The 23,881-nt window shown below is 64.6% G+C and overlaps 8 protein-coding genes across 8 annotated transcripts in view; 4 read left to right on the top strand and 4 right to left on the bottom strand.

The window, feature by feature from the left end:
- The window catches only part of F751_1385 (SWI/SNF and RSC complexes subunit ssr2), a gene marked incomplete at both ends in the record, with an annotated part of 5,020 nt that extends 3,708 nt beyond the window's left edge, over nt 1-1,312 (top strand). Inside the window, 3 exons of the mRNA XM_011398704.1 lie at nt 340-488; nt 749-865; nt 1,031-1,312. Of these exons, the coding sequence (XP_011397006.1) occupies nt 340-488; nt 749-865; nt 1,031-1,312 (548 nt within the window). The remainder of the gene's footprint in view (nt 1-339; nt 489-748; nt 866-1,030) is intronic.
- A 429-nt stretch (nt 1,313-1,741) lies between these two features.
- F751_1384 (hypothetical protein) lies at nt 1,742-2,956 on the bottom strand (the record flags this gene model as incomplete). The annotated part of the gene is made up of 4 exons (XM_011398703.1): nt 1,742-2,095; nt 2,205-2,365; nt 2,571-2,665; nt 2,763-2,956. 4 exons carry the CDS (start codon nt 2,954-2,956, stop codon nt 1,742-1,744), a joined length of 804 nt encoding a protein of 267 aa, XP_011397005.1.
- Nucleotides 2,957-4,416: 1,460 nt separating this feature from the next.
- Nucleotides 4,417-5,089, top strand: F751_1383 (Protein yippee-like 3; the record flags this gene model as incomplete). The annotated part of the gene is made up of 4 exons (XM_011398702.1): nt 4,417-4,472; nt 4,565-4,673; nt 4,876-4,947; nt 5,075-5,089. 4 exons carry the CDS (start codon nt 4,417-4,419, stop codon nt 5,087-5,089), a joined length of 252 nt encoding a protein of 83 aa, XP_011397004.1.
- Nucleotides 5,090-7,226: 2,137 nt separating this feature from the next.
- Nucleotides 7,227-9,442, top strand: F751_1382 (hypothetical protein; the record flags this gene model as incomplete). Its single annotated transcript, XM_011398701.1, has 9 exons — nt 7,227-7,434; nt 7,544-7,685; nt 7,817-8,099; nt 8,169-8,270; nt 8,413-8,473; nt 8,613-8,759; nt 8,903-9,049; nt 9,246-9,310; nt 9,407-9,442. 9 exons carry the CDS (start codon nt 7,227-7,229, stop codon nt 9,440-9,442), a joined length of 1,191 nt encoding a protein of 396 aa, XP_011397003.1.
- A 22-nt stretch (nt 9,443-9,464) lies between these two features.
- Nucleotides 9,465-10,684, bottom strand: F751_1381 (hypothetical protein; the record flags this gene model as incomplete). Its single annotated transcript, XM_011398700.1, has 4 exons — nt 9,465-9,581; nt 9,806-9,959; nt 10,103-10,200; nt 10,307-10,684. 4 exons carry the CDS (start codon nt 10,682-10,684, stop codon nt 9,465-9,467), a joined length of 747 nt encoding a protein of 248 aa, XP_011397002.1.
- A 312-nt stretch (nt 10,685-10,996) lies between these two features.
- Nucleotides 10,997-15,510, bottom strand: F751_1380 (putative RNA-binding protein C4F6.14; the record flags this gene model as incomplete). Its single annotated transcript, XM_011398699.1, has 10 exons — nt 10,997-12,157; nt 12,313-12,617; nt 12,816-13,039; nt 13,285-13,579; nt 13,808-13,901; nt 14,003-14,073; nt 14,321-14,645; nt 14,766-14,851; nt 15,050-15,143; nt 15,268-15,510. 10 exons carry the CDS (start codon nt 15,508-15,510, stop codon nt 10,997-10,999), a joined length of 2,898 nt encoding a protein of 965 aa, XP_011397001.1.
- Nucleotides 15,511-15,903: 393 nt separating this feature from the next.
- F751_1379 (mRNA-capping enzyme) lies at nt 15,904-19,268 on the top strand (the record flags this gene model as incomplete). Its single annotated transcript, XM_011398698.1, has 10 exons — nt 15,904-15,966; nt 16,070-16,198; nt 16,325-16,516; nt 16,661-16,799; nt 16,987-17,416; nt 17,586-17,763; nt 17,913-18,035; nt 18,229-18,330; nt 18,508-18,622; nt 18,814-19,268. 10 exons carry the CDS (start codon nt 15,904-15,906, stop codon nt 19,266-19,268), a joined length of 1,926 nt encoding a protein of 641 aa, XP_011397000.1.
- Nucleotides 19,269-19,764: 496 nt separating this feature from the next.
- Nucleotides 19,765-23,881, bottom strand: part of F751_1378 (hypothetical protein) — a gene marked incomplete at both ends in the record, with an annotated part of 5,259 nt that continues 1,142 nt past the window's right edge. Inside the window, 9 exons of the mRNA XM_011398697.1 lie at nt 19,765-19,959; nt 20,265-20,426; nt 20,590-20,798; nt 20,905-21,069; nt 21,381-21,756; nt 21,895-22,065; nt 22,261-22,672; nt 22,910-23,346; nt 23,527-23,881. The exon at nt 23,527-23,881 is cut by the window's right edge and continues 1,142 nt beyond it. Of these exons, the coding sequence (XP_011396999.1) occupies nt 19,765-19,959; nt 20,265-20,426; nt 20,590-20,798; nt 20,905-21,069; nt 21,381-21,756; nt 21,895-22,065; nt 22,261-22,672; nt 22,910-23,346; nt 23,527-23,881 (2,482 nt within the window). The remainder of the gene's footprint in view (nt 19,960-20,264; nt 20,427-20,589; nt 20,799-20,904; nt 21,070-21,380; nt 21,757-21,894; nt 22,066-22,260; nt 22,673-22,909; nt 23,347-23,526) is intronic.

The raw sequence follows: 23,881 nt of genomic DNA, 5'->3' as shown, positions 1-23,881 counted from the left end.
AAACCCACACCCCTTTGCAAAAGCAGAGGGGCGATTTCCTCCCGGCTGCACGGCCAAGGACTTTGTGCGTTTGGAGGAGGACGCTGCGCCCCCAGACCCCTCCTGGCTGGACCAATGAGGAGCAGCTCCTGCTCCTCCAAGGTGCGCTGCTGCTCAGGCTGACAGAGCAGTTGTCTGCCACCGGCTGATGCCTTGCTCACCATCCCTCAAGACCTTTCCTTGCGTCTGTGTTCTGCCGGCCCCGCCAAAGGCGCGCCCTGCCGCGCAGCTCGCGGATGAATTCCCGACATGCGCCCCAGCGGTCCTTCCTACCACGGCCGTCCTGCCACCCCGCTGCAGCTGTCGAGCGCCACGGGGAGGACTGGGCCGCCATCGCCGAGGCGGTGGGCACCAAGAACGCGATGCAGTGCTGCACGCGCTTCCTCCAGATGCCCATCGAGGAGGCCATCGTGGCGGAGGCGGTGGCCTCCGACGGCCGCCAGGGCTGGGTGCGTGGTGGATGGGGGGACAGGGTTCTGGGGCGAGGGCGGGTGGGTGTGAGATGGGCATGACGCGTGCATCGAGCGGTGGGGTGGGAGGTTTGCGGTGCATGATGTTGTGGAGATGCGGTGGTCGATGCGACGGATGGAGTGAGGAGGGCTGGGGCAGCGCGGGCCTGCACATCGCAAGTCTGTCGCCGGTGTGTGCTGTTGGGCTGACCTCGGAATCTCCACTCCCACCCAGCCATCCCCTGCCCATTCCCATCCAGGTGACGATCCCGGAGCCCGGCGAGGAGGACGGGGCGGACCCCGGCGCGGGCGCGCTGCTGCCCTTTGCCGACGCCGGCAACCCGGTCATGGCTCAGGTGGCTTTCCTGGCCACCATGGTGGGGCCCAGGGTCGCGGCAGCCGCCGCCCAGCGCGCGCTGGAGGTGCTGGGCGAGGAGGATGCGGCGCTGGGGGAGGCGGAGCGAGAGGAGGACGGCGCGGGGGAGTGGCCGAAGCGGGAGGATGAGGGGAACGAGTGCGCGGAGGAGCCGACTGCCGGCAAGGGCCCCATGAAGGCGGAGGAGGGGTCAGAGACGCGGGACGGCATGGGGTTGGGGGTTGGTGAATCGTCGCCGGCACCATCTGTGGCAGGGGACGCGCCGATCTCCGCGCCGCGGCTGAGGGCGGCCGCGGCCACCGCACTGGCGGCCGCGGCGGCCAAGGCCAAGCTGCTGGCGGACGCGGAGGAGCGGGAGTTGCAGCGCCTGGTGCTGGCGGCGGTGGACACGCAGTACAAGAAGATCAAGATCAAGCTCCAGGCGAGAGAGGGGTTGTCGGAGGCATGAGGCTTGTGATTGCTTGTTGAGGGATGGGGTGCACTGGGACTGGATCCCGGTCGGCAAAGTGTTACAGGAAGGGGCAAGCGGCAGTGCGACTTGATTGTTCCGACCGCCACACAGCACCCCACAGACGCGAGCATCAACATACTACTTGAATGTTTCCCATCCTGCGCAGCATCTGGAGAAGCTGGACGAGCTCATGGCGCTGGAGCGCGGCCAGCTGGAGCATCTGCGCTCCAGCTTCCTGACCTCGCACCTCACCACGTCTGCTGCTGCTTCTGTGCCCGCGCCGGCCCCCGGGGCGGCAGAGGTTGCCGCGCCGGCCCCGGAGGCTCCAGCGCAAGCCGCCGCCTGAGTGTGGGGACTCTGAGCGCCGAGGCCACAGCCTTGAATGCCTTGGCATGGCGATCAATCCGAGGTTAGGCTGACCCTTGGCTAAGAGGCGTGGCAGACAGCCCGCCAGGGCCGCAGGTCAGCACGCCATGCCAGGCGGCAGCAACTGGAGGCCCTGCCCTGGCCCACATGTGGACCACCTGCTGCCGCCCCGCGTCTGCACGTTTGAAGAGGTCCCAGCAAGGTTGAGCATGCGTGAGTGGGCCGGTCAATGTCCCAGGCATGCAGACGCTGCAGGCCCAGACCCCTGTGAGCTTCCTCACCAGGGTCAGGGGTCAGGAGGATGGTCAGGGGGAAGGCACGCTCCAGGATCTGCAGTGCCCGGTCGCCTGGCCCGCCCACGGCGGCCGTGCAGGCGACCACGGCATGGGCCCCGGCCTTGCTGGCGAGGAATGCCTGCGCCGGGGAGTAGGGTGATTCTTGGTCACCATGAGCAGGAGGAGGCCTGGCTCGGGGGTCGTGCCCAGTGCTCTCTTCACACGTAGTGCCAGGCAAGAGCGCTCACCGCGGCTTCGACGAGGCTGGCGCTCAGTCTGCACAGCAGGCGCTCCCAGCTGCCCGAGTTTACCGATGACGGGCCGGTGGGTAGGAGGCCATCCACCAGGAGCGCGTCCGGCAGAGACGGGAGGAGGTGGAGACCCGCCAGGAACCTGACCAGCTCATCGCCTAGGGTGGGAGAGAATCGATGAGAGCCACCGCTGGGTTCCCAGCTCTAGAAAGTGGCATCTCAAGGCCGATAGAGGGTTGTCTATTGCTTGGCGATGAGCAATGCCTCATGCTCCAAAGGAAGATTGGCAGGCATGGCAAGGCACTCACCGTGCCCGGCTACAGCCCACGGTAACGCTTGCGCCATCCTGATAACATCCAATACCTGATTCCAAGTACTTCATGGAGATGCGGGACCATGCAGGGTCCGCCTTCTGGCTCTTGCATGCCAGCAAGGGGGGCTTGAGCTCGAGAGCGTGCCTGTTGTTTTATTGAAGACTGGTTTGCTGGGGGTGACAGTACGTACACATGTGATGCATCACATCCAGTTCCACAGCTGCAAACACCAAAAACACACTTGTTGCACAGAAGGAGGACGTTGCGATCATTCTGTGCCGCGCGCAAGGCGTACTGGAACAGGACGCTCGTCTTTGCGCTGCCCGAGGGTCCGGCGATGAGGCAGGACGAGTGGCAAACCTCCACCCCTCCCCGCGACGGCTCCGGCGATGGCGGCAAAGTGGTAGCTAAGAAGTCATGCAAATCGATGGGCATGGCCGCAAACCTGCTGCAGTCATCTGGATCGCGCAGGCGGAACGGGCAGGCTAAAAGGCTAAGATCAGTATTGGGTCCGAAAATTATTCAACTTTGACACGCTTTCTGCAAGGTGCTCAACGGTGCCTTTAAAGAAACGAAGAAACGCCATCTACTGGGGGAACCCGCACAGGTTCGAATCCTGTCGGCCGCGATTACGATCTGCGGCTGTGGCCGAGCGGTTAAGGCGGTAGACTAGAATTTCTTACCTTTTGGTGGTTTGGGATGGGGAGGCTGGCGCTAGGAAGGTCATTCGAGCGTTCCTGGACAGCTATGAAGAGCAGCTATTGCCAAGAAACGACCTTTCCAGCCCTGACTAAGCAGCAACTCGAGCCTAACAGTTCTCTCAAGCCGCACCTTTTGGGCGATAGTGCATTCACCGAGTCAAAGTGGACAAGAATGTGCTTCAGCGGTACTTCGCATGACTTTGGAGTACCCAGGAGACCTCCATCGACCAATGATCATCCCCCTGGCTGGGCCCATCAATGTACCTCTTCTTCTTCCGGCAGGTGCTGCAAATGTATCGAGGAATGTGCATCTCACCATCATGCTTGATTTCCTCTCGCTGTAAGTTTATAGGTAGTCATCTAATGGGGCACATGGAATGATTGAGAGTGCGGGTTCCACCCTGCCTTTTTGTTCATTCAACATTGTGAAATCGTATGTTGGCGATCTTTAGTAGAACAAGTGCATCAGCCAGTGTGAGGCACTTTTGTAGGGGAGCTTTGTGGGTGTTGAACGTCAGTCTCGTGGACGCCTTTGGCTTCTGAGCAACAAGCCAGAGTCTTGCCTTGCTCAGGAAGACATGTCTCAGGAAACAGCAGTCTCCGGCTCACATTAGAGCAAGGACTTGGGATTGTTGATGCCTGATGCATCGGTTGAATGACATACCTTGGTCTGAAGTAGACCATACTGGGTGTGCTGCTGCTGTGCATGAGCAGTGTTCCGTCACTAGAAGAGAGCGATCCTCCGGGATCCAGGCGCTCCTCACGACGACCTGTTCCTACACATCGCCAAGCATCTTCCGGAATAGTAAGGCAAAGCCCAGGAAATTGGAGTCGCTTGATACAGTTTGAAGGCCATCCCAGTTGCCCTGACAATCGTCTACGATCGCCTGTGTGTCCCTCTGGCACCAGCCTCTGGCAGCGAGATAGGGAGCAAGCACCGCCTCCTGGCTCGCCGACTCCCTCCGAACGCCCCGTGTAGGGCCCAGACCTGTTCAGTCGCGACATACTGGATCTGAATGGTGCGTCGGCTGATGCATTTGCCGTGCCCCTCGTGCTCCGCTCTCCGGCTGGCCCCTTCGCCGAGTTTGTGATCAGCTCGTCCCCTCACAGGGCCAGATCTTCAAGCAGTACCTCTCCGGCGAGAAAATATACTCGTGTAGTAACTGTCGGTCCCATGTGGCCGACCACCAGAACATGATCAGCAAGGCCTTCCAGGGAGTGCATGGGCGCGCCTACCTCTTCAGCGACGTGTGAGTTACTGATTGCACAGTCTTGCGCACATGGGCACATACCGCCGTCACCGTTATCCGCCTGAAGCGTTCACCCTGGTCTTGCATCGCAGGGTGAATGTGACGCTGGGACCCCGCGAAGACCGGCAGTTCATCACCGGGCTCCACACCGTGGCTGACATCCAGTGCACCTCCTGCCACACCGTCCTGGGATGGAAGTATGTGAGTCTTGCAGAGTGGGAAGGATGCGTGGCTGAGGCAGGGAGTGGTGCATGGGGCCCGGCATGATGATGCAGGAGGGGCATTGACAAGTCTGGCATGGAGAAGGCTGGTATGGGCAGACTGCCAAGTCCAGGGCATGCTGGAGGGATTCTTCCATTTTGCACCAACTTCACTCCCTCGCCACCATCCACCTGCTTGCCAGGAGGTTTCCTTCGAGGAGTCCCAGAAGTACAAGGAGGGCAAGTTCATTGTGGAGAAGCAGCAAGTAATGAAGGTATGTGCGTGTGACTCATGTTCCAGTGGTGACATATTCTGTTCTGCAGGCAATCGATGCTGTACGGCCTGCTGAGGGCAAGTGCCAGAGCATACAGAACCTTCCTCCACTCCTGTCCATTCTGCAGGAGGGAGCCTGGTAGCACATTCGTACCGCCTGGGAACTGCCCATCTGCATGGCTGCGGCCTCGCCTGGCACCCGATGCAGCGTGCACATGGCACTGCAGGATCTAGCCATGCAAACCCCGAACCGAAAACCCTTGCTCGTGCCTGGCCCCTGGGAAGCAGCAATTCCTTGCTTTGCGCACTGGATCACCGCTGCCTAACCCTAGGCCTTATATCACTGACCCCCCTGTATGCTGGTGCGCCGCCCACTATCAGGCTGCTTCTCTGTTGTGTGGCTGTACTCTATTCAAAGGAGGCATGCGAGGGTGGCGTCTCAGAAGCCACATCCTCCTGGTCCTCTGACCCCTGGGGCTCCCATTCCTTGTAACAATCTCATGTAGGATGACATGGAGGCACACCAAGCATGCGATCCGAAGCGCTCAGTCATGGTCTGAGGGAGATCGGGATGCCCAGCCTCGGATTCGCTGCCACAAATTCTTGGCAGCACTCCAAAAGGACATTGGCACTCCTGGAGATGGCTCGATCTCACTCCCTTTGGATGCGTGCACTTCTCCTGGAGAAGGGCTGGCTCCCATGGCTGATGGAGAGCCTGCACTACCTCCTCTACTAGCCCCCACCGACAGAGGCCCAGGGGCCGGCATGCTTTCAGGTGCCAACAAGCTGCTGGGCCCAACGCCTTGTACAGGGGGCCATGGGGAGGAGGGCTTCGCTCTTCATCAAAGGCTATTGCAAGACAGGAGGAAGGCGAGCAGGCGGCACACCAATCCCCAACACCTCGCACACCTGTTTGTCGGAGGATACGCTCTCGCAGCTGCGCCATCGTCAGCTGTGTCTCCAGTTCTTGCAACCTCTGCCCGAGGGCCTGCTCCTGTTGCACGCCGCTTGCCTGAGCTCGGTCAGTCAGGGGTCGACATTGGATCAAAAACGATCACCGCGCAGTCCAGGGAAAGCCGGGTGCACGTTCGGGGCCTGTGCCCAATCACCAAGCATTGCAATGCAAGTTCAGGAAAGCAAGACACACTCACGGGGCCAGTTGGCATGTCAGGCCTAGGCTGCGCAGCTCCAGCAGCATGTCGGTCCTCCCGTGCTGGCCTTTTCTGCAATATAATGGGCAGTGTGCGAGGTTGGCATCGGCACTGCGACCATGGGAATCAGTGCATGCCTCCCACGCCGCCCTCAGTGCCATCCAACGGGACTCACATATGTGAGGGTGGCCCCGAAAACCTTCTCCATGTCCTTTCGTGCCCAATATGCGATTCCAGCCACCACTGTATAGGGTTGAGAGTTGGTGATCATGGCATTGGAAAGTGGCTCGGTCTGGCATGCCTCAGGGGCAGGGTGACCAGGCTCGCCTGCCGCAGGGAGGAGGCCGATCAGCAGCTGCCAGGCGTGCCAGTCCCACCTGTACGGGGGATTTGATGAGACGTACATCAGGGTGATTCCTGCCAGGGGTGCCCTGAAACAGTCAGAGAGAACATTCGAGGCGACAAACGCAAAGAGAACACATTCCCTTCTGAGTACCTGCCGATGACCGTGCGGTGAACCTCCTTCTCCGCAAAGAGGATGTCTGCACTTTTCCAGCCTCCGTATTTTTCCTCTGTGTCGTTGAGTTATTGCTGTCAAGAATTACTGCAAAGGTTGCTTCGGCATCGCTCTCCTTCCCGGCACTGCTTTATAAAGCAACCTCCACTACACTCACCATCGTATCGCTTCACAGCATCCGAGCTGTACCATCTCGTCTTGAGACTTGATGTGCAGGCATCTTTGAGTCTGAGCCCTGCTACACGTGCGGGAGTGCTCATCGTGAAGCTCAAGAGGAGCAGAAAACCTGCATGCAACTCCAGTGCTCTTGCGATACCCAGTCACGGCTATACTCTAAAGTTGAGCGCTTTTATCCTGCGTGCTGTGCGGAAACAGACTCAATCAAACAACACTGGCGTTCCGAGCCTGAAACGCAAGAATAGTATACCGACCGTCCCGACACTGCGCGCGCTGAGAGCAGCAAGCACGTGCGGATAAACTCCAAGATCTCAACCACGGCATCCGTCGGACGCGCGTATCATTTCCAGCATGGGCAAGCCTCAGATGCCGGCTTACTCGCCAGCTCAACACTCAAAGAGCAGAATTTGCCATATTGCGCGCTCCATGGTGACCATGAATGCATGCAGGGCTGGCTTGGGCGCCTCCAGGGTGAACACCCTGAGGCAGTCTCGGCCGTGTCAGGGGATCGCGCCTTCCGCCCGCCGCCTGCGGCACGTGTGCAGAGCAGGAGGACGAGATGTGGTGGTACTGGGTTCCCGTGGCAAGATTGCTGCGCGCATCGTGCAGCAGCTGCTCAGCCAAGGCTATGGGGTGACGGCAGGTGGGCTGGAGAGAGGAAGCTTGCTGCTTGGCAGTGAGGGGTCTCCAATCGCGGGGCGCCGGTCTTCCGTGGCCACAGACAGCAAGATCCTCCTGTCCTCATCCTCCAGATGCGGATGAGGGCCGGTCCCAGGACCTGTTGGAATTCGCCTCCAAGTTTGGGCTGCTCTCCGCCTCAGAGCGCAAGGCCCTCAAGCTCGTGGACTTTGACGCCACGGATGTGGACAGCGTCGGCCTGGCCCTCGGGGGCAGGTAGGGAGGTTATCTGGTGTTGATGCACAGTGTGAGTTCCCAGCCATGCTCAGCATCGCATGGCACCCAATCGCATGGCCCTGGCAATCTTCACGACCCAATCCTCGCCCGCCACCACCCCCTCCGCGCAGGGGCAGCCAGCGCGTGGTACTGGTGGCCGGCGACTCTGTGGGCAGCATGCGCATCGAGGACTCGGTGGCCAGCGCGGCCATCGACGCCGTGCTTTCCTCCAGCGCCCGCGTGTCCCAGTTCGTGCTGGTCTCGCAGCTGGCCGGCGGCGGCGGCGGGTGGTTCGGGCTTGGCGGCGGGTCGCGGGGCGCCAAGCTCTCGTCCCTGGAGCAGGCCGTGGTCGACAGCGCCGACTCCGCGCTCCTCCTGCGCACTGGCAAGTGGAGCGAGGACGGGGGGAACTCTGTGCCGCTGGCCACGGGGCGCGGCGGCCTGCCGCGCGGCGCCTCCGTCCCTGTGGGCATCGTGGCGCAGGGGGTGGTGGAGAGCCTGGGCCTGACCAGCGGCGACGGCGTGGTGGAGGTTGGGGCCGGCGGCAGCGAGGAGGAAGGTTCTCTCAGGGACCAGATTCAGAGGGTGAGGGTGGCTGGAGGAGGGGTGGGGACGGGAGTCTGGGAATTAGATGTCCAGGAAGCCGGAGCAGCAATCCCTGTCGTGAGCAGCCGGCATACTTCGCACAAGCTGCAATCAACGGCGCTCTGGCGCGCTGTCTGTGCAGGTGCTCAGCACATCGGGGGCAGCTGTGCCCAAGTCACGTGCCTCTACCGCCACCAGTTCTGGTGAGTTGGCAGGGCCGCGTTTTCAGGGCTTCACTACCTGGGGCCGGGTCCTGCATCTACTGGGTTCTTGCGAAAGCTCCAAGCCTGCTTGGCCTCTCATCATCCCTCTTTCCCACCCAAATCCTGACCCGTCGATCAGAGGAGGAGCAGGGGACGAAGCAGAAGGGACTGGGGTGGAGCCTGGGAGGCAAGACGGTGTCTTCTCGAGGGGAGCCGGCGCCCTCTGGGAAGCGGGCCAGCACCGTCTCAGTGAGGGCAGGTCGCGGCGGGACCCAGTCCAGCAAAGGTCAGGAGTGGGAGTGGTTGCTTGTGCGAGGGTTGCGCGTTCAATCAGGGGCCCAGCGAAACGAGTTTACCTTGCTGTGCCTGGGATGTTGTGGCCATTGCCTGGCGGCGCCTGTGACAACTCCCCACCAAACCGCTGCACAGGGACTGGCACCGTGAAGCAGGAGGGCTCAGGGGCGAGGGGCTGGTTCAAGAAGGCGGCTGCCAGTGCGACGGGGCCGAGCGGGGCGCCTGCCTCTGGTTCCTCTCGCGCAGAGGCCAAGAAGCTGGTGAAGAAGCTGGCAGACCCAGGTGTGGGTAGGGAGGGTTGCCTCTGGCTCATTGGAGTGAAGTACATCTGGGATTTGTGCGCTAAACTCCTTGTCTGGCCTGGTCATTTCTTTAAACTCCGACACCATCCAAAAGTGACTCGCAATTCGTCCCACATGCTCGACGTAGCGCAGCCGCGTTCACCTCCTCCACCCCTCCCACGCCGGACAACATGCAGAGGAGGAGCAGGTCAAGGGCGAGGGTGGCCCTCTCTGGGGCTTTGGGAGGAAACGGCAGCCAAAGGTGGTGGACGCGGGGGCACCGGGTCCGGGCGCTCGGCGGGGGAGGCCTGGCGCGGGCGGGCGGGCGGCTGCCAAACCCGAGGCGGAACCGTCCCAGGGTGGTTTCCTGGATTTCTTCAGCAAGAAGGGCTGAGACGAATCTGTGGGAAGGCCGTTCAGAATGGTGGCTCGGGGCCCCCTGGGGTGTTGAACTGGCCTCCAGATGAGCCGTCTTGGATGTCGGGGGGTCCCAGCACCAGTTCATTGAAGCCCAGCATGTATGGTATCATGAACTGCGACGCGTCGGTAGCAAGGATTGGGCGAGCTTCTCTCCTCAATGTAACACACCAGTCCCAAGGTGTCGACCCGACGCAAGCCTATCACGGAGGGTGCCCTGCCGTCCTGTGCCGACACAGTCCATGAACCTGGCCAGACCCACCAGACAGCCAGCCCCGCCCTCTGGCATCCCCTTCAGCCTCCCAGATCAGGACAGAGTGCAAATTTTCGAAAGGCTCACATCGATGATGCTGCGGACGACTCGGAGCTCTGCGCTGCTGAGGGGCAGATCAAAGCGCGCCTGCTGCCCCTGGTTCTTCACGCTGAGAGACATGAAGTAGCTATTGTTCTGACCCGGGGACAAGCGCAGGGTCTTGACAATCTGTCCCTCATTCCTGCAAGGGCGGTAGCGAGGACAGGTGTCGCAGCAAAGCCCAGGGCTGCGATGCACGCAGCACAACCCTGGTCGCGCAAGCAAGGGCCGGCAGCCATTCCTCCAACGCCTCCTTCCAGTTTTCCACGTCGCTACACAACTCACGCCGACATCTTGTTTGGGTCATGGAAGAAAGAGGCCTCCTTGCCCGCCTCTACGCTCTCCAGGATGCCTGCGCACTCGACTGCACTCAAGGCAAAGTTCTGCGGAGTGTAGGTGTCGTCAGCTTAGTCACAGCCAGGCTCTTCAACACCACCTTGGATGGAGAAGGAGGCCCCTTTGAGTCTCGAGTCCCATCAGTCCCCTCACCTCCTTCTTCTCCCAGTCGTAGTCGCGCTCGCCGCGGGCGTTGGCAAACTCAAAAAGGAGGGTGCCGTCCCTGGTGACGGTGATCCCACTCCCCGTGCCAGTCCTGCCCCAGGTCGGCTTGATTACTTTCACGCTAAATGCTGCCTTGCTCTTGTAAACGGTGTAGTTAGTGAATATGATGACCTTGCGCGGGTCGGGGGCGTCGTTGGTAGGCCGGGACACGAAGGGACGACTGCCGCTGGGAGGGCTGTACGCAGCGGACTGATAGGCCGCCGCGCCGGCCTGGCGGAACCCCGAGGCCTGACATGTGGTCTGGAATGCATGGCGAAATCTTGTGCCCGCAGAGCTTCGAGCTGCAGCCAGGGCAGAAGAGATCATGGCGGGGCCCCTGCACGCCACTCCTTGGGATTGCAGCGTGAGTAGGCGTACGCTCGTCATAACCCTGTGCCAAGGAAGATCACGAGACCATCCGCAGCTTGTCGGGGCGGTGTATATTCATTTTGCTGATCATATTGGTTTCCCTGCTGTGCGTGCCATGCTTGCACAAGTTGTCACGACAGCTGACCGACAATTCAGTGGCTCGTCGTCCCTTTCCCCTATCGGCCACAGAATGGGAGTCGATTGCAAGCCTGGCTCGGAGCACGGAAAGGTTCGTGGGGGCCTTCAGGGCACCTCACTCAAACCAACGCTTCAGTCCCAGCTTCGTCGCCTCGCCTGCACCCTTGCCCTTGGGCTTGCCAAAGAGCTTGCCCCGGAACTCTGACACCAGACTGTCCAGCTTCTTCTCCGCAGACATGCCACTCTTGCTCGCCCTGCGCGACGTGGCTGCTCCTGCCTCTGCGCGACGGAGGAAAGAAAAACCGACGGCGATGAGTTACTCACGTGCGCTCGGCAGGCAGTGGCTGGGCAGGTTGGCATGCCATCCAATGGACCCCACCAGCCAGACCCACTCTCCTCTGTGTCCCTCAGTCCTGAACAAAGCTCCCAAACATCAGACTTACTGGCTCCCATGACAGTCTTGGCGGCAACGACCGCCTTTTGCTTCATTGGGTTGACCCTGGCCTTGAGATCCGCCCCTGCTGCCTTTGGCCCATGGCCGGCAGCCCTCGCACCGGCCTCCCCTCCAACCCAGTGCCCCGCTTTCCTCGCGGTCTGGCCCTTCCCCGCCGTGACCACGCCGTTGCTCGGCGACGCGGCCCGGCGCGGCCTGGGCTCCGTCCACGCCTCGTCCTCGCGCCCATGCCGTCCTTTCTTCGCACCAGCGCCAGGCGCCGGATCCTCCTCGTGCTCGCCACCCCCCTGCTTCCCGGCCTTGCGCTGTCGCAGCAGCCGCCGCCGCTGGGATCGCAGCACCGCCTTGCGCTGCGGCTGGACGGCGGCCTCCGGGCCCGGCTCTGGCGCCGCCACCGCCGCCGCCTGCGCTGCCGGGGCCGACGGGGCAGCTGCGCCCGCGCCCTTCTTCCTCTCCCTTGGCGCCGCGACCGACGCCGCGACTGGCGCCGGCTGGGGCCTCTCGGCTGGCGCTCTGGTCTTGCGCCTCCCCTTCTCAGCCAGCTCGACCTTCTCGTGCTGGTCGGGGTCCTGCTTCGCGAGGGCGGCCGCCGCCCGCCGCTCCCGCGCCACCATGTTGCGCTCCTTCCTCAGCTGGCGCCGGCTCTTCGGCTCGGCCTCCGGGGCGGGCGCCGCCACGTCCTCGCGGGCGGCTCCAGGGCCCGCAGCCTGCCCGGCGACTGGCCCATCAGCCTGTGGTCCCCCCGCCGCCTTGGCTGTCTGGGCCTGGGTGGCACGGTGCTCGCGCGCCTTCAACGCCTTGACATTGTCGATGGCAAATTCCACGATGGGTCGCCGGTCCTGCATGTGTGGGGGTACAGTTGATGCGCTCGGCCTGCTCATGGGACGGGAAAACCACCTCCTGGATTTTCGCGCACACCAGCCCTCCAGTCCCTAGACGACCTGCCAGCCGAGCCCCTCCACCCCTGCCTTTCAACAGACCCCCATGCACACACCTTGTGGAAGGCGGTGGGGTTGTTGTTGAGCTGGCGCAGCGCGCACAGCGCGTGCTCGTGCTCCGTGAACTCCACGAACCCAAAGCCCTTGGACCGGGGCTCGCCGTCGGGCCCAGGGCGCTCCGCATCCTTCAGTATCTTGACCTGCTTCGCCACGGGGACAGCCTTGGACGCCCTTTCTTTCACCGCCGCCACAAACACGTCCCGCAGCTTGGCCTCGTTCCAGGCCAGCGGAATGTTGCGCACGCTGAGTCGGGTGCTGGACACGACAAAGTTGGGGCTCGCCAGCTTAGCCTTGCGCTCCACTGTGCAGCGTGGGAGAGGGGTTTCGAGGGGAGGGAGCCCATTGGCGTGTGAAAGATCAGTCCGCCGTGCTGGTTTCCGCCGGGTGTCTTACTATGGGAGGAGCTGCGACGGCCATAGGGCACCCCCCCACACCACGCATCACACCATCTCTCGCCGTCCCTTCACCTTTACCGAACAAGCCACCGCCCCGCTCCCACCTGCTGCACGCTTGCGCTTGGCCTGGTCCCCCTCCGGCATGTTTTCCCAGGCGACGCTGCCCTCCGAGATGATGCCCTCCTTGGTGAGGTACAGGTTGCGCTTGTCCCGCGCCCGCCAGTCGTCCTGGCTCTTGGCCGAGGCGTGGCGCGCAGCCTGGGCGTCCAGGGCCATGTCGATCTCCACGGTGCGCCCCGCCACGACCACAGCAGGGCCCTTGGACTCCCTGTGGGGTGGGCCCAGCCGGGGTGTTGATGGGTGCTGCTGAGGGGGGCGTGGGAGCCCGTCTGCCCCGGGCGGAACGTGCAGATTGCCGCATCTTTGGGACTACGACATGGAGTCAACTGCTTTGGGTCCGCATGCCTCCGTCTCTGGCACCGCACAGCAGCAATCTGACCCTCCTTCCACTCCACAAGGTCACAGTGTCCCTCCCAATGCACATTACTACACCCCAAATCTCTCTGAACAGACCTGGCGTCCGAAGCCGCCGCAGCCGCCGCCTGTGCGCCCTCCTCCGTGGCAAACTCCACAAAGGCGGTGCCTTTGGCCTTGCCCGTGTCGCGGTCCATGACCAGGCGGCAGGCCTTGAGCCGGCCAAACAGCTGCAGCTTGGTCCACACCTGCTCCTTGCTGGCGTCCAGCGGCAGCCCACGCACAAACACGGTGCGGACCAGCGCGGCCGAGGCCCCCCGCGCTGCGGCCTCGTCCCCGGCGTCCTTGCTCGATGATGGTGCCGCCTCGCCGGCGGCCGCGCGCTGCAGCAGGCCTGCGGCAGAGCGCAGCGGCGCCGCCGGGCGGCTCTGGGCCGCCGCGGCCGCCAGCGAGGCCTTGCTGAAGATGTCGTCGGTGGCGGGGCGGGGCGGGCGGGTAGGATCTGGCTTTGCCGGCTCCGCCTCGTCTTCTTCTGCTGTAGGTCCAGAGGTATCGGTGGCCGGGGCGGCGGTTGTCGGCGGCGCTTTACCATCCTTGGTGCCGTCCTTTCCATCATTGTCACCGTCGCTGGCTGCGGCGCCCAGCAGGCTGTCGATGATGCCAGTTTGCATGGCAGACTCCGCCTCGGGCGCCAGGTGTGCGGCGGGAGCAGCGGCCTGCCGATGAAAGTTAAGGGAAAATACTGGTATGCGATGGGAGATGCAGCTCCTGCCAGGGTCAGAGTACTGGTATCACACACTCCATGGCCAGCAATCACCTCCAGGTCAAGGTCAGAGTCTGACGCGGCGTCCTCCTCGTCATCAGAGCCCAGCGTCACCGCTGCGGCTTCTGTGAGGAAAATGGGACGGACAAGAGCATGGTGGTGAGCATGCATACAGGATGATAATCATTACTGCCCAGGCATCAACTCACGATGCACATACTTGGACCGTGACACAACTGCAGGTTGTTTCTAGATTAGCCTCTTCATATCTGAACAAGATGATACAGTGCACAAGCAACCACTTGCAACTTTCCCCTCCCCCTCCCCTTCCCGGGACCCCCCCCAAAAGTAGAAACTCTCCAACTGCCATACCTATGACGTGCGCCTGGGCCTTGGCGGCGGCCGCCTCGGCCTCGCCCTGGAACTGGGCCTTGCTCAGCGCCCAGTCCACCGCCACGGTGCGCCCGGCCACGGCGGTGCCGTTGACAGTGCGGATGGCGCGCTCTGCGTCGATGTGGCACTGGAAGCCGACGAAGGCGAAGCCGCGCGCACGGCCGCCCGCGGAGCGCGGCACAGACACCTCCCACACAAAGCCGGCGGGGGCGAAAGCCTCGCGCAGGGCCCCCTCGGTCACGGTAAAGGGCAGGTTGCGGACCACCACGCGCCAGCGCTTTAGGTGGAGGCCGTCGCCCGACACCTGGCGCGCCCAGAGCGCGCGGGCGTCGGGCGCCGAGCCGGCGCCTCCGTCGCCGCCGCCCAGCCGCCGCCCGTGCAGCGCCGCCACGGCCTGCGTGGCGGCCTTCACCGCCTTGAACACCAGCAGCAGGGCGGGGCCGGCGGGGCAGCCGTCGCGCGTCAGCTTGTGGTCGTCCCGGAGGGCGGCGGGCAGGGCCTCCACGCTTTCTAACTGCCGGAGCAGGGCGGGACCCAGCGCGGCGCGCACCGCGGCCTCGTCCCCGGCGGCCGCGCCCCCAACCGCGACCGCGCGCACCAGCCGGTGCTTCTCGCCCTTTGCCGCGCTCGGGCCGGGGGCGGCGCGGGCGGCAGGTGCCTGCCGCGTCCTCTTCGCCGGGCGGGCGTCGGAGGGCGGCGCCTCGGCACCTGCAGGCGTCGCGGGGGCGCCGCCCTCTTCACCGCCCTGCTGGCGCTTCTTCTTCCTCTCCTCAAAGGTGGCGCGCTTGCTGGCAACCTCGACCTGGACCATGTGAATGTTGTGGGTGAGAGGGTGGAGCCAGGAAGTTGCAAGGGAGCCCAGGCCAGAATTCACATGCTCGCAGGACGAAAGCCCTTCCTGTGACACCTCATGCCCCACTTTCCACCTTGAGCTTCCTGCCTCCCAAGTCGGTGCCGTTCAGGTTCGCCACCGCCCGCTCTGCATCCGAGGCCAGCGCAAACTGCACGAAGCCATACCCCTTGTGGGGACCCTCCTTGCCCTGCTTGACCAGGAAAGATCGCGACACGGGACCAATGTCACTGAAGTAGCTCCCAAACTGCTCGTCTGTCACCCCAAATGCCACGCTCTTCACGATGAGGGTCCGGGCCCCCCCGGCCTCCGTGGCCATGCCTGGTGCGAGGAAGCAGGCACCGGGGTATACACCTCTCAACTTGCCAAAACAATAATATGGGTGGTTTAGAAATCAACGCTTTATGCAAGCGTGAGCGTTGGTGTGATGTATGCGAAGGACGCGAGTCTTAGCGCGCGCGGTGGTGGCGGAAGGAAGGAGCCAGGATGGGTGAGAGCTGCGGCATACTGAATGTCACCTCTCACCACATCTGCTGCGAGTCATCCTTTGATCTGCTTGAAAAATATTCAGAGCTTGTATACTCAGATTAATTCTGCAGTACAGATCGCTTCCCGAGACTCTTGTTGACATTCCAGCGAGCTGCACGAGAACTCGACACAAGCTCGACCATGCGTTGAGGAGGAGGATGGGGCCAGGGCATTTAACAACGCTATGAAGAGAGGCCTTGATGGGCCTGCTGGCCCGTCCAAGCTTGCCAGACCAGAGGAGGTGGAGGTGCGGAAGGTGCAGGGGTGTGGGGACCATTGCTGCTGGCGCGCTGCAGGCAGGTCTTTCGAGGGTTCCGGTCGCTGACTTGGGAGGCAAACCCACCCCACAGGACTCGGCCGAGGCACGACGCCAGCCTGACGACATTGCCGACGAAGAGCTAGGTGATTATGGAATCCCCAGCGGGTGGAAGCAGTGCCCTGCCCAGGGCCAGCCTATCAGCAGGTTCATCCCTTCCAAGGTGAACTCCTAGGGACAAGTCTTGTGTGCCGCCACATTGTCAGGATAAGGCTGGAGTACTGCCTCCAAGGAGCTAGAAAGATTGCTCAGTGTTGCCTCCAGTTCTCCTCCTCCTCCCTTCCAATAGGTGCCGCTGGGCGCCCACTTTGACGACTACATCCCGGCAGCACAGCGGTACAACGTGGACCAGGCGCAGGAGAGAGCTGACGCGAAGGGGGCTGCCCTTCAGGCGCGCTGCGCCACGGTGATCGACCTGACCCGCAGTACCAGGTACTACGACGTGCGCCGCTGGCAGGAGCTGGGCGTGCGATACATCAAGGTGAGAGCTCGATCGGCGTGATGGGGGTGGGTGCGCATCGGAGCCTGGTGCAGCGGTCTGTTATTGAGTGGGGTGCAGCCCCTCACCCGAGACAAGGACAGGTGGCAGCAACCTCATTTCACCCTGCCCATGTGCCCCTCTCAGATCCCCTGCCGAGGTCGGGGGCAGGTCCCACAGCCAGAGGCTGTCAACGACTTTGTCTGGGAGGTCGCCAGTCAGAGGGCAGGGCAGTCCACTGTCCTCGTGCACTGCACCCACGGCTTCAACCGCACAGGCGAGGAGGGTTGTGGAGTGGGACTGGCGAGGGGCACTTCTACCTCAGTGCTGTGCCGCTGTGCATTCCTCGGGTAATGCTGAGCCCTGTCTTTCCCTCTGTCCCTGGTTTGAGACAATTGCCCAGGACTGCACAGCAGTCCATCCTCCCTCAACCCTCTGCCTCCCCCCAACACTTCCCCCCTTCCTACACACAGGCTACATGATCGTGAGCTACTGCGTGCGCATGCACCACTGGACAGTGGAGAAGGCGCTGCACGCCTTTGCGCTCTCCCGCCCCCCGGGCATCTACAAGCACTACTACATCCGCCAGCTGTACCGGTACTACCACGAAGCGGTCCCCGCCGCGGCTGTCATGCCCGCACTGCCGGACTGGAAGGCGGGCGACGCACCCGACTCGGGCGACGAGGGTGGAGAAGGGGAGAATGGCGCCGAGGCGCCGCCAGAGCACATGGAGCATGACGATGTGCTGGGCGAGGAGGTGTCCCCCGCCGAGGCGGCCACGGTCTGCGGCAGCATCGTGGAGATGATCGCGGGGCCGGCGCAGGACCACCGCAGGGCCTGGTTCCCGGGGTCGCAGCCCGTCAGCCTGGACCGGAGCAACCTGGAGCTGCTGCGCCAGCGTAGGTGCATGGTGTGGTGTTCATTTGCGGGGGAGGGCGTGCTCGGGGAAATGAAAGCGAGGCGAAGATATCGACCCCTGGGTGCCAAGACTTGCAGTGCCCGGCTCAGGGACCCACTTCACCCCCCCCATCTCGACCCTACCTGCTCTCCCCCCCTCCCCAAAACGCCGCAGGTACTGGGTGACGTGGAAGGCCGACGGGACACGCTACATGCTGGTCATCCTGCCGTCGGGCACATACCTGGCGGACAGGAAGCTGGCCACGCGCCGAGTGCAGATGCGCTGGCCCCTGCCAGCCAAGCCCCAGGCTGGGGTGCCCCAGAAGGCCCCCGTGGGACCACCCCACTCCCTGGTGTGTGTGGGGTGTGAAGGAAGCAGGATGCGGGGAATTTTGGGGGCCCTGGAGATGGTGGGATGAGGGGACAGCTGCATGCTTTGACCCTATCTCATGCCATTACCCCATGCATTCCGTTCACCCTCCCCTCATACTCCACTCCAAAGACGATCCTGGATGGTGAGATGATCGTGGACGACGACCTGCTGTCAGACAGGAAGCAGCGGCGCTTTCTGGCATATGATCTGATGGCCCTCAATGGGAAGTCAGTCGTCGGCCTGCCCTGGAAGGTGCTTGGGATGGGGGTTGGGTGTTGGGATTGGGGACGGAGATCTGCTCTGCTGCGGCCTATACATGGGTAGCACATGGCATCGTTTCTCTTGGCAGGATAACAACAGGGAAGAAGCTACTTTGGGGCAAATGGGAACTTGCGAATGTGTTTTTTTGAGAGCTGCCACACGCGTGACAATGTCCCCCCTGCAGGAGAGGTACGACATGATAAAGCGATACGTGATGGACCCAAGAAAGTTGGAACGGCACGTCATCGAGACCAAGCAGTGGTCCTTCCCCTACCAGTACGGCGAGGTGAGTGACGTGTATGGAATCTTGGACACCAGTATCATCTACAGGACACTTGTGAGAGTGTGTGCTGTGTACCTCCCTTGGGCAGTGAACCTGCGGGACAGCACTCGTGTCATGAGGAATATGATATGCCGGCCCCAAAAGTTACACGGCCATGAATCCCTTTGCCCACCTTTGCAGGAACTGTTTCACGTGCGACGAAAGGAGTTTTGGCCGCTGACCCAGGCAGACAAGCTGCTGCACGACTTCATCCCCAACCAGGTCTCCCACGAGTCTGACGGCCTCATTCTGCAAGGTGAGCTGGCAGAGCCACTGTCTGTGTGTGTTTTGGGGGCACAGAGATCTTAGCGTACACTGGCTCCAGATAGCAAATGGTGGATGTATATTTGCAGAGGAGGGTGCGCCACCTTGCTGTCTGTCATCTCCCCGCCCTCACCATGCCCCTCAAAAGTTCCCCCACCCCACCCTTCAACCATGCCACCCTAGGGTACGAGGACGCCTACGTCCCCGGCACCTGCCAGGAGCTGCTGAAGTGGAAGTTCGCGCACCTCAACTCCGTGGACTTCCGGCTGCGCTGGGACCCCAAGACCTCCACGGCGGGGTTGGAGCTGTTGGAGACTCGGGCGGGGGGGGCTCGACCTCGTGGCTACCACCTCCTCCCCGGCGCCACCATCGCCTTCCCCGGCGGCGAGGACCCGGCCGCGCTGCATCAGCGGATTGTGGAGGCAGCCTACGATGCCGAGGCGGGGTCCTGGGTGTACATGCGCGAGCGGCGCGACAAGCCCACGCCCAACGCCTACCACGTGTACGAGAGCGTGGCGCGCTCCATCCAGGACAACATCCAGGAGGAGGAGCTGCTGGAAAGCATCGCCGTGGCCCTGCAGCTGCCGCTGTACGAGCGAGACCGGGCGCGCCAGGCGGCAGGGGTCCGGGCCGCCTGACTGAGATTGTCTTGGAGGCGGGCCAGATGGTGTGCGACAGGCGCGATGCAGGGGACTGGGTAGAGGAGGCCGCTCCTATCTTTGTCCTTTTGGACCCTGGCATGGCAGTGTGCCCATTCATAACCCCCTGTCACCCTGTCCTGTTTTTGTTCTCGCCCTGCCCTGCCATTCTCTTCCCCCCCCAAAGAGAGAATACTCCCTCACGCAACCATTCCCTGCGTGTGGCGCATGTGTTTCAGGGTCGGGCATGCACGCACGATCGACCAAAAAATGGAGCAGAGTTGGGGGGGGGTGGGATCTGTCATGGCCGCGTTCTGTCGGCAGGCTCTCGAGTCACGGGGTGGTTGGTTGGGTCGGGAGGACGGTCGGGTGGGACACTGTGAGCTGATTGCGCTGAGGTTTCGGGGGTCCAGGGCCGAGTGCCTTGCGCTGTGCACCCCTTCCCCCACTCCCACGATTGCTCTTCGCAGCGTCGCTTCGCATCCCGTCCGCCCCCTCAGTACACATCGTAGGAGTGGTTGATGCCCGACAGGTTCTCTGCCAGCAGCTTGTGCGCGCGGTCCGAGTGCGCGGGCAGGCCCAGGTCCTTGGACAGCAGGTCGTTGCCCATGGAGGCCGTGAGCATGGACTTGAAGAAGGCGTCCAGGCCACGCACCGCCACGCTGGCGTTCTGCCGGCCGCGCCAGGCGCCCTGTGGGAGGTGGAAAGGGAGAGCAGGGAGGGGGAAGGTTGCCATGCGCGTGAATGTTTGCATGCATGTGCGCACAACGCATGGGTGCACAGGGCGAGGGGAAGTGGCGGCGCGGTGCGTCTCGGTGTGAGAGGCCCCAGCGTCAGACGGAGCGAGGCAGGCTCGCCTGCAGCCGCGCCTGTTCCGTCCTCCGCTCGGGACGATCCCTCCCAGGCACCAGCCACGAGCAGCGCCTCGCGCCGTCCCCACGCGTCACCTCCCACAGCACCGGTCTCCCCCTCCCTGCACCAATCCACGCCGCACACCCGCTGGCCGCCGCCCCCCTCCTGCAGGTCCTCGGCGTACTCCAGCACGTCCTTCGAGGTCAGGTCCCACAGTCCGCGCGTGACGGCTACGTACACCCGCGTGTCCAGGCTGCTGGACAGCCAGTGGAGCAGGCGCTCCAGCTCCTCCATGATGCTCGACAACTGCGGGGAGTGGGGGTTGCGTCTGGGTGTGGCCTGGTGCCGAGGAAGAAGCTGATGGCGGGGCCGCAGCACCAACACTGGGATGTCAGCGGAGGTCATGCCTGGCCCCCTACCTCCCCAACATCCGTTTCAAGGCCCAAACGCATCTCAACAACCAACCGACCGCGGACTGGAGCTGGGAGGGGTGGGCGGTCAGGCCGTCGCGGCGCAGGAGGAGCAGGGTGGAGGTCGCCGGGTTGGCCGCCAGCTCGGCGGCCAGGCGCTCGGCGCACAGCGTGATGGCCGCAAAGTATTCGGAGCGTAGTTCCTTGACCAGCTGCGCCGACTGCGCGCCCAGGTCGGGCGCGTCGCGCGCGATGCGCTCCGACCCCACTGTGGAACTCGGGGGGAAAGGAGGTGAGGGCTTCTCGTATCTGTGGTCTAGGGGGCAGTGTCACGGGCGAGGTCGTCGCAGGTCGCTCCCACACCAACTCCTCACCTGCGACGGGGGGGAACGCGGCGGCGGAGGCCGCGACGGCGGCGCCACCGCACCACCGCCCCAGCCGGTGCTCCAGCTGGGGCGAGAAGGCCAGCAAGTGGCGCAGGCTGTTGAGCAGGAGCGCCTGGCCGGGCGTGATGCCGCGTGCCAGGGCCGCGGGTGCCCCTGGGATTCAGTGGGGGTGAGGGAGATGGCGGTGTGGTGAGGTTCAGTGTGGTGAGGCTGGAATGAGATGAGGTGGACAGCTGGGGCAAGACCGTGGGAAGAGGGGCAGGGCTGCAGCCGTCCAAGCTGGGTCGCTGGCCCGGCTCAATAACGCATTGCAAGCAAGTCGGCAAGTCCTCGCCCTGCCCTGCTCGGCCCTCCACCCACTCTGGCAACGCTCATCCTGTGACCCCTCACGCGCACTCACAGACACAATGCTTGCCCACCTCAGAGGACACTACAACCCCCAACCCTCCCGACCGGCGCCCCACCTCGGTAGGCCAGGGTGGGGGCGTTGCGGGGCACCACCCACTTCCAGGCGCTGCGCTGGCCGCCGGCGCGCGAGGCGGGCGACTCCTCCCCCACGCCCGGGGACGGGGAGCGCCCCGCCCCCGCGCCGTAGCCGCGCGCCGCCACAACCAGGGCCTGCCCGCCGCCGCGCCCGCCCTCGGGCGTCCCCGGCGCGTCCTTGGTCTGCACCAGGCCGCACTGGCGGGACACGGCGGCCGTCGCGTCGCGCAGCGCGCCCGTCACCGCGCGCTCCAGGTCCGGGCCGTACATGGGCCAGTAGGTGATGATGCGCTCGTAGCGCGCCATCTCCCGCTCCGAGGCCGAGGTCATCTCCTCCACCAGCGGCGACACGCGGCGCTTGCCGTCGCCGCCGTGCCCGCCGGCGCCCCCCCCGCCGCCGTCGGCCCAGCCGCCGCCGCCCGCCGGCGCGGCGGGCTCCAAGGAGCGGCACAGCGCGCGCAGCGCGGCGCCGCTCGCGCCGATCCACTCCTGCACGAACCGGCCGAAGATGTCGCGCGAGTTCAGGCGCGCGCATGCCTCGCGGTAGCCGTGCCGGTACACAAAGTCCTGCAGCTTGCCCACTGCCTCCACCAGGCGCACCGCCGCCTCGGTGGGCGCGGGCGGCGGATACCGCGCCAGCACCCGCTTCACGTGCGAGATGATGCCCTGAGCGAGGGGGAGGGGCCGGGGAGGGTGAGGAAGGAACATTGGGAAGGACAGCAAGTGGCATAGGATGTGCGGCAGGCGGTCGCCCTCTTCTTGCAGGACCAGCGGTGCCCCTGCCTGCCAGCACCCAGGCCGCCCGGCCCAACCCGCGCCCCCCCCCCTGCCCCCCCAAAGCCAATCCAATGCTCATCCCACCTTGACATACTCCAGACTGGTGAGGTCCGGCAGGCTGACGCAGGGCGGCAGCACCCCCGCGTCCCTCACGTCGTCGTCGGCGCGCAGCTCGTTGGCCACGGCGCGGCACAGCTCCTCCACGCGCGCGTAGGCGGCCACGGCGTCCGGGCCGTCGCCATCGGGCGTGGCCTCGCGGCGGCGGCCGCCGGCGCCCAGGCCGCCCGGCCCCGGCTGCTGCAACTCGGCGGCGGTGAGCAGCGCCGCGTAGCGCTTGCGCGCCGCCAGGCGGAAGCGCGCGGCCAGCCAGTCGGCGTCGGCGGGGTTGCCCGGGTCGCGCAGGAGGCAGAAGAGCTCCGTGGCGGGGGTGAGGACGGGGGGGGTGGCGCCGCGCACGCTCAGCGCGCCCTCCGTCAGCCCGTTGACGGTGTCCTCGCTGGAGAAGGTTGAATTTTTGGATGAGGGAGGTTGGTTGGGGGGTGGTGACCTGGGGAGGAGTGCTCCCTCGTGGCTGTGGAGTGCTGGAGTCTGTGCTGGGCCCGCGGTGGCGTGGACGCACTTGCAGCCCTGCTGGGCACCCCCTCCTCCCTACCCTTTTTCCCCAAACTACCCCCCCCCCCCCCCCCCGCCCAACCCTCACCTGAGCATGAAGTAGTTTTCGAAGCACTGGGACAGCAGGCCGTCCACGCGGTTGCAGACCTGGGCCAGCACGCCCAGCTCGCCCGAGGAAAGTGCGGCGGCGGCGCGCGCGGCGTGCAGCGGCGCCAGCTCCCGCGCCAGCACGCCGAAGCAGTCGGAGGTGAGGCTGGCCACCTCCTCGCCCACCACCCACTTCAGGTAGGACAGCGCGGCGTACTGGGGGCGCACGCCGTAGGCCGACGCAAACTCAGCCAGCAGCCAGCGCCATGGGCCCTCCGGGGTCAGATTCCGCCGCCCGCACCCCTGCGCGCCCAGCGCCGCGCGCAGCAGCTCGTCGTAGGCCTGCAGCGCTTTGGCCTGCAGGTACCCCACGCCGCCGCCGTTGGTGCCGGCGCCGCCACCGTTGTTGCAGTTGGGTGGCGGCAGGTCGGCGCCGCGCGTGTCCACGCGCGCCAGGCCGTGCGGCTCGGCCTCGCGGCGGACCCCCGCCAGGGGCCACACGGGCGGCGAGCGCGGGCGCCGCGCCGGCGGCGCCTTGTGGCGCACGACCCGCCCGCCGGGGCCCTCGCCGGCCTCGGGCCGGCGCGGCGCGGGCTTGACCCCGGCGCCGCGCGGCGGACCCATCGGGCCCTCCAGCCCGCACGGCCCCACGGGCGTGACGATACGCGGGGAGAGCACGGCGTGGCCCGCGGTGCGCCCCGCCTCGTCCACCAGCTTGACCCAGGCCATGGAGGCCTGGCCGCCGCCGCGGTGGCGCAGGCAGGGGAAGAGGGACTTGAGGAAGCCGGCGCCGCCGGGGGCGGGGGCGGGGGCAAACACGTCCTGCCGCGCCGCCAGGTCCTGCAGCTCCGCCAGCTGGACCGTGCCGGTGGCCAGCAGCGCGCGGCCGGCGTGCAGCTCCACCACCAGCGTCCCGCGCAGGCTGGTCTCGGGGCCCAGCTCCACGGGCGCGTGGCGGTGCGTCGCTCCGTCGCTTCCCACCAGCGTCCAGGCCCCGCCGTCGGGG

The sequence above is a fragment of the Auxenochlorella protothecoides genome (genome assembly GCF_000733215.1).
Source record: "Auxenochlorella protothecoides strain 0710 unplaced genomic scaffold scaffold13, whole genome shotgun sequence".
NCBI lineage: Eukaryota > Viridiplantae > Chlorophyta > Trebouxiophyceae > Chlorellales > Chlorellaceae > Auxenochlorella > Auxenochlorella protothecoides.
Note: the sequence above shows the minus strand (reverse complement) of the source record. Positions and strands in the feature narration are given on the sequence as shown.